At 36.5% G+C, this 12,120-nt stretch overlaps 1 protein-coding gene across 1 annotated transcript in view; it reads left to right on the top strand.

Moving 5' to 3' along the window:
- The window catches only part of LOC150092028 (translationally-controlled tumor protein homolog), a 67,656-nt gene extending 60,859 nt beyond the window's left edge, over positions 1–6,797 (top strand). Inside the window, exon 6 of the mRNA XM_090386655.1 lies at positions 6,625–6,797. Within this exon, the coding sequence (XP_090242781.1) occupies positions 6,625–6,627 (3 nt within the window). The 3' untranslated portion in view covers positions 6,628–6,797. The remainder of the gene's footprint in view (positions 1–6,624) is intronic.
- The last annotated feature ends 5,323 nt before the right edge of the window (positions 6,798–12,120 follow it).

The following is a 12,120-nucleotide window of genomic DNA, read 5'->3' as shown; positions in this document are numbered from 1 at the left end:
TCTATCTAGGTCTCTCTGAAGAAGCCCAGCTTGACAGTGATCATTAACATCATCCGCAAATTTGGACATCACGCCTTCTATCCCTTCATCGATGTCGTTTATGAAAATTAAAAACAACAGTGGTCCTAATACTGATCCTTGGGGGAACCCCACTTCTTACATCAACCCTATCTGAGGAATAGCCATTTATTGCAACCCTCTGCCTCCTGCCCTGAAACCATCCTGCTATCCATCTAAGGATTTTCCCAGTGATTCCAACCTGTTGCAGCTTATAAAGCAACCGCTCATGTGGGAATGAGTCAAAAGCTTTGCTGAAATCTAAATAAACAATGTGAAATTATTCCCTAAATCCAGCTTGTGAGTGACCCTTTCAAAATAGCGAACCAGATTTGTCAAACATGATTTTCCCTTTACAAAACTACAAATGCTGAGTATCCTTGAGAATTTCAGTTCGATCCAAATGATCCTGAATTCTACCCTTGATCATTGCCTCCATGATTTTCCCTACCACTGAAGTCAGACTGACAGGTCTATAATTTCCCACTTCACTCTTAGAGCCACTTATGTATGGGAGATACATTGGCACTTTTCCAGTCCAAGAGAATCTCCCCAGAGTCTAGTGATGCACGCATAATTAGCCTCAATGGTTCAATGCACTCACTTGCCGCCTCCCTTAAGATTATAGGGTATATTCCATTAACTCCAGTAGCCTTACTGGCCTGTAGGCTCGAAAGTTTTTTTCATTAAATAATCTTGCGAAATTTCAATATCATTAATTACATATTTTTCAACTTCGCTCCTACAATTTCCCATTGCCACAAAAGGTTTTTCATTTGTAAATATCGATGCAAAATAACTGTTGAGTTCATCTGCAACAGCAGTGGTGTATTTAATATTATCCTCTTTCTCTTACATAAAGGTCCGATCTGGTTTGTCCTGCTCTTCTTGGCATTTATATATGTGAAAAATTCCCCCCCCCCCCCTGTTTGCTAGTGATTTCTCATAAACCACCTTTGCCTCTTGAACCTTTTCTGTGGCTCTGTTACAGATCATCTTGTAGCTGTTATAGGCTTCAGTACTTTTTATTGCTCTGTAACCTTTCCATGCCACCTTTTTCTGCTCAAGTAATGTGGCAACTTTACTATTCATCCAACTTGGAACCCTCTCGTGGAGTATTTTTTTAATGGTAAATACACGTTCAAGGCATCTGTGATTAATGTTTTAAAAGCATACCACGGTCCAAATGTATTCATTCTCTGTGCGATATCTACCCACTTAATAGAGGCCATGTAGTACCTTAAGGCATCGTAATTTCCCTTTCTGAAATTAAAACCCATTTCTTTGCCTTTTACTGCTGCTACCTCTCTCATCATCATCCACCGTAGAACTCAGTGATCTCTTCCTGCTACTAGTTCCTCTACTCTCAGCCCTGTTATGTCATCAGCCATCTAGTTGATTGAAAAATTTTGTTTCCTTCCCATTTACTCCAATCAATTAGAGGCAAATTGAAATCACCCATAATAAGACATTGATGCTTACTTGCCCATTCAGTTTGCATGTAGAGGCTTTCGTCATGATCTTCACAATCATCTGGTCTGTAGATTACTCCTACTCGCATTATACCTTTTGTTTCCAACTATCTCACACCATACAGATTCTATACTAGCATGTGAAACGTCTGAATCCGGGAAAGCTATCATTGCACTCAGGCTGCTTCTGATAAGAAGCATTACACCACCACCCCTTCTATCTACCCTATCCTTCCTAAATACATTATACAAGCCGTACTGAAACTCATCATTCCCAATTTCCGGGTGGTACCACGTCTCCGTAAGGCCTATTATATCCGCGTTACTTATTTTAACCAGCAGTTCGAATTTGCTCATTTTATTGACGACACTTCTAACATTACTATATAAACAATTAAGACTTACTGTTCTTGTATATTTAACAACCCTTGAAGTTTTTTAGGCTCGCTTCCCTGGCATTAGCTACCCACTCACTTAAAATGTTTCTGCCCCCAGAACATCTAGATAATACGTCCAGTTGTTGTAACAGATAAGAACTCTTGAGGTATGTGCAAGAGTTACTTTGACCAATATTATCAGATAAACGCATGTCAGTATTACCCACATTCCCCTAACTAGCAATTTCCCTGAACCTTTAAGGTATCCTCAGTAATACTGGCAAAAACTTTTGCACCACCTTTATTTAAGTGTATCCCATCTCTACAAAACAAATTCCTTCCACCTACAAGTGTGGGTGGAAGATAGAAATGCTGATAGAAATTTCCCCCCTAAAGCCTTGCAGAGTCCAAGTCTTGAGTTAATCCACAAGGCTTTTAACATATAATCCCTCCTATCGTGTCTGGGCAGAATTGCAGACACACAGATATTGTGGCCTAGCTCGTGGCATTTCCTCAGCATGGTCCTGTATCTTTCCAACAAATCGTCAGATCGTGTACATTTAATGTCAGTAGTCCCCACATGAATAATAATATTCTCTTTACCCCCCCCTTAAAATCTGACAATCTGTTGGACTACTACTGCACTACTTCAAATAAGTAATGCTTCACTAATGGAGAAGACTATTGTTACTCATTCTTGGCGAATACTGCCACTCAGCACCATTTCAGGGCTATTTGTATCTACCCACTCTTCAGTGGGTGGGCAGGTACCCTGGTGATGCAATGAGTCTTCTCCATTGTTGAGGTTACTTATTTGAAGTAGTGCAATATCATGGCAACTCGTGAAGGTGTTCACAATGTGTAGAGAACTCAATGTCATGTTTTTTTTTTTTTTTTTTTTTAAGAATTGCTTCGTACTAATATGCTGCTTTTGCACAAACTTGTATGTTGTCTGATTCTTTCGCAGCCTGAGGCTTAAGCACTTTAGTCTAATTCAGTTTATACACCATCAGACATCTCTTATATTGTAGAGTTATACTTCATAACTGTGTCGTCTGGTTGGTGATATCCGTCGAGAATACATAACAATAGTCTTCTCCATTGGTGAAGCATTACTTGTTCGAAGTAGTGCAATATCATGGCATCTCATTGTGAAGGTATTCACAATATGAGATAAAACTAAAACGATGCCGTTTTTAGCTTTTTTAGAATTGCTGTGTACTGTATGCTGCTTTTTGCACAAACTTGTACGTTGTCTAATTCTTTTGCAGCCTGGACCTTAAGCTTAAAGCACTTTAGTGTAGTTAAGTGTTCAACCACTTATATAAGTTCAACCACTTTATAGAAACAATTTTCAGTGAGCAGATTCAAATTGGTATTAGCCATGTGGTGCAAGGAATCCCTAAGATTTTCTGCACATGCAAAAAAAAAAAATACATACATAAAATAAATCATCTGTGAGTTTCTTTTCCTCTCTGGTAGCTATTCAGCTTTGACATTTGAATTTCCCCAAGCTATCAGCTTCAGCAACCAGGAAGTAACTTATTCCAATAAACAACTTGTTGAGAATTTCATTTCAATTCAGTTACAACAACTTGTAATAATTTCTCTACGAGAGAAATTCTACATTCCAGGCTAAACCTTTCCCTGTATATGCTTCTGATCCCGTCTCATGTAGATACTTATCCAGCTGACCTTTGAATTGTCATACTTTTTACCCACAGAGAACTTTGCAAAAGTTTAACTCCACAACAGCCGACTTGTAGCACACTGTATGCAGCTGTGATTCTCCAAAGCCAAAGTGTTTCCGTTATTTCAATCTTTTGAACGTTATGCTCTAGTCAGGGGCATGATTTTAGTCTAAATTTACTTTTAAAAATGCTGTGCTATTTCAGGTTATGTGATGGCAATATAAACAACAGTATTATATTTCTAAATGCTTAGTTAAATGTAAATGAAAAAATAAGCTAACCTATATGAATAGGACCTTCAGACTATTTATTTACTACAATTTAAAGCTACGGTGTTCATGCCAAAATTATCAGTGACAAAGAATCTACAAATAAGTTGTAACTTATTGAATCGCTAGATTCAAAAATAAACTTGTAGCTAACTGGGACAATTAAAACTTTATTAAATGCAATTCAGTATGTTCCAGTAGCTAGTCTTCCATCTCAGAATGACTTTTGCCATAGGTTTTCAACTGGGGTGCCACGTAATTTGGGTTCAAGTTACTTAAACTTATTATTTTTTAATTTATATGTTTATTTCATTATAAAAAGATGTACAATATGCTTTTAATTTTGTGGCGATCTATAATTGATGTTTAGTTAGTACCTCTATATCAGGGTTGGGCAACAAGTCGATCGCGGCTTTAATTTCGGTCGATCACAACCAATTTTAAATATATATATAATAGATTAGTCAAAATCTAAGTGTTATTATTATGCACCCCACTGCATATGCTTATTAAAATCCATCGAACCACATGACTACGCTTGTTGCAGTGCAGCCACTAGGCTGGTCTAGTGAAAATTCGTGCAGTCTCTTTGTGGAGAGCTTAGTTAATATTAATAACTGGACAGTACTTATACATTAATTTAATATCCTTTGATTTAAAATGAATACTACGAAAAGAGTAAAAAGTATCATTTTCATCAAAGAGTAAAACATATCATTTAATGATAAAAGAAACATGTTTGATTTGCAATGCTTCCATGGCTATACCCAAAAAAGGAAATTTAGGAAGGCACTCCATGGTAAATATCGAATTTTCTGTCTAATAGTGACCTTAAAAAAAATAACAAATCCAGATTATTCGCACAACAAAATTTATTCATGACACCTAATTTACAATCTACAGCATCATTTAAAGTGAGTCATGCAAAAAATGCAAACTATTTTCTGATGGTCAATTCATCAAAGACGCATTTTTAGAAATAAGATTTGCTTTTTGAAAATTTTAACAACAACAATGAAATTAAAAGTGCTATTCAAGATCTGCAATTATCTCGAAATACTCTGATGCGACGCATCGAAAAAATGAGTAAAAATGTGAGCAAACAATTGTGTGCCCTTTTCTTTACAACTGGATGAATCTACAGGCGTCAGTGATACAGCTCAATTGCTCGTTTTTGTTCATATGGTTTTTGATGATTCTGCCACTAGAGAACTGCTGGGTATGGTTTCATTAAAAGAAAGAACTAGAGGTCTTAACACATTCAAAAATTTTATTGAAAAAATTAAATTACCCCTATTTAAGCTCATATCAATAACAATAGATGGAACTAAAGAAATAACAGGGAATCTTAGCGGATTCATCGCATTGTGCCAAAAGAATGATGAATTCCCAGATTTTTTTCCCTAAAAAATCGCTGAGATTTTTCACATGGAGAAAATATTACTTGAAAATGAAATTATTACATTGCGAAACGATATCTTCCTAAAAGCCAGGTCATCAGGAAAAAAAGACTTGGAAAATATGTTTGCCGAGAAAAGTACCCAAATGTAAAAAAATGCAGTAAACTTTTAAATTCCTGTTTTGGTTCCACATATCTGTGTGAATCGGCCTCTTCGTATTTGAAACAAACAAAGACGAAGAGTCTCTCTACTCTTACGGAGTTACATACAGAAGATTCTTTACAGTTGGCCTGATCACAGTATATCCCCGATTTTGAAAGCTTGGCAGATGACATTAAGACACAAACTTCACATAAATTCAAAATTTAAATACATATGAATTTAAAATAATTCTGAATTGTATTTAATTTTAAAATTTATAAACAACATTTTTCAATGTGTTGGTTAACTTTTTTAACCATTGTGCAATGATATTCTTGAGATGGTAGATCGCGGCACATTTTGAAGAAGAAAAAGTAGATCGCATCACAAAGTTAGCCACCCCTGCTCTATATAAAGAATAAAATTATACTGTATAAATATAATTTGAATTATGAAATGTAATTTTTATTATATTATTGTAATAAATATCATATAATATATTTTTTAATATATATATATATATATATATATATATATACACATACACACACACACGGATATATACAGAGAATCGGATCTAACAGGCAGAAAATTGAGTAATGGTGCCGTTATTAAAAAAAAGGTTGAAAACCACTGCCATGGTGGATTTTGGAAAGCCCACAAAAAGATTACTAATTTCACATTCAGTGCCGTTGCACTTTGATGGTCTTGATTCCTGAGCCACTAACCATGATGTACTACTGATCAGCCCATGAGATTTGTATTAATATGTTTATGATTTACCTATGCAGAGTACTTTTTAAGTGCTACAGGCTTTAAACACAAATAGAACAGCAGTGTCCCCATGGTACTGCACTAGCACAACTTGTGCCAGATGTTACTTTAGTGGTTCACGCTGTTGATTCATTCTGTTACTGAATTGCATGTGTGTATGTGCACATGCACACACCTTGATATATGACTGCTTTATATAGTCTGGTACGACATACAGTCTCTGAAGTGAATGAAGTCATACCTAATACATTGGCCACTCACTCTACATAGAAATTTAGTTTTGTATCAGTTCAAATCAGTATCTAGATTACTGAAATGAATAACAACTTTATTTGTAACTCATCCATGGGTTTTCTATGTTTCATTTTTATTTTGCTTTGTGTGACTGACTGTATTTTTGATGTTAATGCCCTATATTATATTGCTGCTTTTTTCTTTTTCAGTGACTAAGGATACTCTAATAATTTTGAAATGATGCTTGAAATTGGCTTTCTAATCTGCATCTTTTGAATGAACAGCTCTCCTAAATCTAATGTGATTGAGTTTGTAAATATACGAAGCTCTGCAGTTTGTCTTGCCCTGTGCCTTCAGTTGTAATAAAGGATTCTAAAATTTACTTTGTTTGACTGCATTTTAAAAAAAATACTAATCATTAAAAACAATACACATCAAACAGTTGCCATCCATACTTATTTTTCCACTCACTTTTCAGCAAAAACTTGAAAATGAACTGGAACCTGAACTGATGTTCAGGTGTTATTTATGTGTAAAATGTTATGGTTGTGGAATGCTTTGGAGTCTTTGGGCCCTCAGATAAAAATGTGACATTTGTGGAACATGACTGAGTACACCCATCCATGTACCTGTTTTTCAACACAGATGGTATCTTTCTATACCAAGGTACCTGTACTTCACATAGCAACTAAAAGTAATATTATGGTCTATGGAGATGGTGAAATGGCAGTGTGACGACACTATTCTAGATTAAATAGTTTGTATAAATCTTTTGAGACAAATTAGAATTAAAAACAATTTAATGAACAGTTTGATAATTTGTACAATTATAAAATTTAAAGTTTTGCATTCAGTGAATAAACCTTTCAGGTAGTATAATTACCATCCTCTCCACAGTGGGTTGGAAAATGCCTGCTTGAATCCTGTCAGTGACAATGAATTCTAACTTGTCTGAGTTGGTCAGTCTCACTGTGGGTTGCAGATTTTTTTTGTCCAGCAAACTTCCACAGAATCAGTGCCGTAGTCATAAAATTAACAGATGGTATACTCGATGAATGTTACAGAAAGCAGAGATTATGCTGTGCATATCAGGCTTATTAATCGAATTCCAAAGGTGTATATATATATATATGTTAAAAATAAAACTATAAGCCCTAAGAATCAAATTTTAATGTATTTGGGTCTTTTTTTTTTTTTTTCTTTCTTTCAAAAGCTAGAAGGTATATGGCATATACCCTGCACAGAATACACGATTTACAGGTGCAGTATGCTGACTCCTCGATGCTTAAAAGACAAACATCACAGGTATCTTTAGTCTAAAATTCATCTGTGGCCAACCCTTCTGCTTGAAGAGATTGTACTCTGCAGTAGTTATACAATTTGTAAATTTATTCATTGAATTTATTACTAAATATTTTGACTTTCTTTTACCTTGATTTAATGCAGTTGAAACAATTCTTGATTTTCACATTTGTCTTCCAGACCACACAGCCATAATCTAGAATGGTATCAAATGGTCGTGTACAAGAAATTTTTATGATCAAAGAGAAATTGTAGTCTTTACGAAATGCCTTAAATTAAGGTATTTACTGGAGAGTGTAAATTGTATGGAGTGGATACAAGTGCATTGTGAGAAAGGTCAAAGGGAAATGTAAAAAAGTGAAGCTGAATACATGGGGAAATGCTCAAGGATTGGACAATACATCTGTTACGCTAAAAAAAAAGCAGTGTTAAGAATACTAGGCTCTCAGATTCTGAGATAATACATTTGGACTACTGAAGCACTATTGTCTTTCCATGTCCTAAGAATGTTGCATTATGGCTTTAGTTGCTTGATGCACATCAAACAACTAAGGATCTAAATAATACCAACTTCCATTTCTTGAGGTGCTAAAGAATTAACAGACAGCTAAAGACCGGTGGATTTTGCCTTCTGTGGTGGACGAGATCATGCAACCTATGACAAATGTGATAGGACTCGATAGCAATGGGATCTGGCATGAGCAATTAAACTTAGCGTTAATGCCGTGCATTCAATGTATTGTTATTAGTGGTTTTACGGCACAATGGCAGCTAAAGGCCAGCATAATGAGAGAGAGAGAGAGGAACAAACATTCAAAAAAAAGCTGAAGTGCACCTCTGTCCTGATTTGTTTCCACAATTTACAGCAACAAACAAATCTTCAAGATTTCAGTTCATGATTTTAATCAGGTGAGCATTGTAAAAAGAAAGGGTTAATGCTACATCTTTAGATATTGATAATAGATTTTTTTTATCATTGTCTATTTTAGTCAAAATAAAATGAATTTTCTACCAGAAGTCAGAAGAGCTGAGTGACTGCCATCGTCTCTTCATATTCTTTCATTTCCTGTGTTAATATCAATTTTATATGTAATTATGTGTTTTATGTAATTTTTCCTGTATTCATGCAGGAAAATACCCATAACAGCATTGTTGCTGTTATGGGTATTATTGCATCAGGCAATCATGTAACCATTCACTGCCTGCAATAAAGATTAATATTGTGCACCCATTTCCTTGGGATCATCCCCAATGAGGCAGGCCACAATCAGAACCAGCAAATAGGGAAGTCTCACAACTGCCAACCAACTTTGCATTACCACCATGGCGTAGTGCACTCCCCGAACATCAAGAGGCCTGATGAGCAAACGGCAATTGTTAGAAGTTGTAAAAGGTTTGTGAAGGTACCAACAGACCAAATAGATCTGTTAGTGAATCTCTCTGAATTTGGCAAACAATTTTATATTGCTGGTACCTTAGGTTGCAAATTAGGTCTTTGTGGAATCTCCACCTAAAGGAAGCTGAAAGCACAATTTATATTCCAAAGGGTCATAAGTAGCAGGTAGGTTTATTAATAAATAATACCCAACTTGAAAGAAACACAAGAAGGCTAACCACCCACAGTACTTATTCTCTTTTCTTCAAAGGTGGTACTTCTGCATACATCTGATATTCATAGAGGTAGTTTAGGCTACCCTCTCATTTTAAAATCTTACCCTTGTTTCATCAGCTGTGATTATAGTAATCATTTGGAGCTCCAATTCCTTTCTTAAATCTGACTAGGTAAGTTTCCTGGCTGATTTTAATTTTACACTTCAAGGGTTTAGGGTCAAACGTTAAATACAAAATTGCTGGGTTTTTTTTAGATAACTTTAGTTGTCATAGAGCTGTATTGCTCTGATTAGTACTTTGCAAGTTAGCCTGGGCTGTAAGTACATTTCTGTTAAACCAAGAAAATGTCAAATGACTATTGGTTGAAAACTAGGAATTATTCCAGCTAGTTTCAGTTTTCTAGTCACATGGACTAGCTGGCTGAGATGCTAAGATTTTTGCATTCATGTAACTTGCCTTCTAGGTATCTCAGATAGTCCATGCTGCATTATAGACTCCAAAGACTGGGAGGTAGGTAACATCTAAAGGAATGTGAATCGCATAGGAACCCATAACCGGAAATGTCACGGGGAAAGCAGAAGCAGAAATGACAAGGCAGTAATTAGTGGCAAACATTTATTTGACATAATATTAACAATGAAGTACGAGATTGATGCATTTCATGATGTTACAACAGATGCTCGAAAGTTCCACCATGAGACATGATGCATGGATTGGCAGACACGGTTGAACACACCTGAAGTTTATTTGACAGCAGCAGGGCAGACGAGATCCATTTCCGTCTCCACAGGCAATTCATACACGATAGGTGCCAGACGCTGTACACTGCAACGAGACTCCTAAGGCAGAGGCAATGGCAGGTGTGCTAGGATTATTTTGGATGGCATTCAACACTTTCTTCCATGGGAGTTTGTGTCGAACGTGGTCTGCCTGCACTACTGTTACCTCTAAATGACCCATAATCGCACAAATTTTGATGCACATGCAAACGGTGGTTCCATACATGTCTGCGAAGCATTCTCCATAAATTCGTTGAGCAGCTCGTCCATTGCCCTCTGCTAATCCATACACTAGGTGCATGTCTGCCAGCTCACAGTTTTTATATCGATGCATGCTCCTCGTGCGGCGACCACTGCTTGAATGAGTAAAGCAGAAATTTTCCCTCGCGAACTGATGAACAGCGCCGTGTACCGACTTACGGTGACGTTTCCGGTTATGGGTTCCTATGCGATTCACATTCCTTTAGGTGTTACCTACCTCTCCTAAACGTTTGTACCAATATTTTTGAGACACCCTGTATATTGGGCAGATAATTTTGTTCCTACAGATCTTGTATATGAGCCACCAGTGGTCCTAGCTGAGAATGTAGAGGCACGACCAGCTACTACTATTTTTCAATCTGAGGCCTCCAAAATCTTATCTCCATTTCAACTAGAAGTAGACACATGATCTAATTTTACAATTAAAAGAGAAATAAATCTATTTTAGCCAACCACCTTAAGGTTGATAATAATAATAAAATATAGTACTTAGTACCCTGCTTGGGTTGAAGGTCGGCATTAGAATTAGCAAGAGCACATGATGCAAGAAAGCATCAGCCAAAAAAAACTCTCTTCTCATTTCCCCCATCCACTCGCTCCAAATGTTTGTGTAGTTCTGCCTTGAATCTGTTTAAGCTATTAACTTAATTATTATAACCTATTATTATTAACTTAATTATTATCTGTTTAAGCTATTAACTTCTACAAGGACAGATGGAAGTTTATTCCAGCAATCAACCATCTGCTGGCTAAAGACAAACTTCCTCACATCCATCCTACAACTGTCTTCCCTCAATTTGAATTTATGCCCTCTCCGGCAATTATTCTGAGCTAGAGGAAGAATCCCATCAGCATTGAGCATGCTCAAACCATTCAAGGCTTTATACACCTCTATCAGATCACCTCGCTGGTGCCTAGTCTCCAGACACTGTAATTTGCAAAGCTTAAGCCATTCTTCGTAAGAGAAAAACCTTTAAGTTCAATTCACTAATCTTGTTGCCCTTCTCTGTACTCGTTCAAACAGCTCTACATCCTTCTTGAAATGAGACCTCCAGACCTGTATACAGAACTCAAGGTGTGGCCTGACCATTGCCTTATACAATTGGGATAATCATCTTATTCCTTCTAGAAAAATTCCTGTATATCATTGACAAGACACCATGAGCTACTCTTGCAGACCGTCTGCAGTGCTCAGAAAACTTCAAAATTACACCCAGGTCGTTTTCATTCTCTCCCACTGTCAGTGTAGTGCCACCCAGTTGATACGTTACTATAGGGTTACTGCTTGCGATATTCAGTACTTAAGAAGATTTAACGCAAGAAAAGTAGAACAAGCATTAAGGGAAAACAAAGGACTTAAATCAGCAGCCATGATCAGCAATACAGAAAGACAAATGATACTGAAATTGAACAATCGCGACGGTGTACTTATAAATAGTAGAGAAGGCATAATTCAAATAGCAGAAAACTATTATAGAGAATTATAAAAAGAGCGAGGAAATGATGCCAGTAGTGGGGATGATCGATCGCAAATTAGTATCACATATGACATACCATCTTTCCTGATGAGGTAGAACATGCGTTGAAGAATCAGAAAGCCCAGGGGGAAGTGAAGTTACTGTAGAGTTGTTAAAATTGGGAGGAAGAAACATAACACAAAAACTGGCAAGGCTCTTCACAAAGTGCATTAGAAAAGGTGTGATGCCTAAGCAGTGGAATAATGCAATCATAGTTTTGCTGCATAAGAAAAGA

This window comes from Mastigoproctus giganteus, chromosome 1 (assembly GCF_048544385.1).
Source record: "Mastigoproctus giganteus isolate SK-2022 chromosome 1, ASM4854438v1, whole genome shotgun sequence".
NCBI lineage: Eukaryota > Metazoa > Arthropoda > Arachnida > Uropygi > Thelyphonidae > Mastigoproctus > Mastigoproctus giganteus.
The sequence above is the reverse complement of the archived record's forward strand: the minus strand, read 5'-3'. Positions and strand labels throughout refer to the sequence as shown.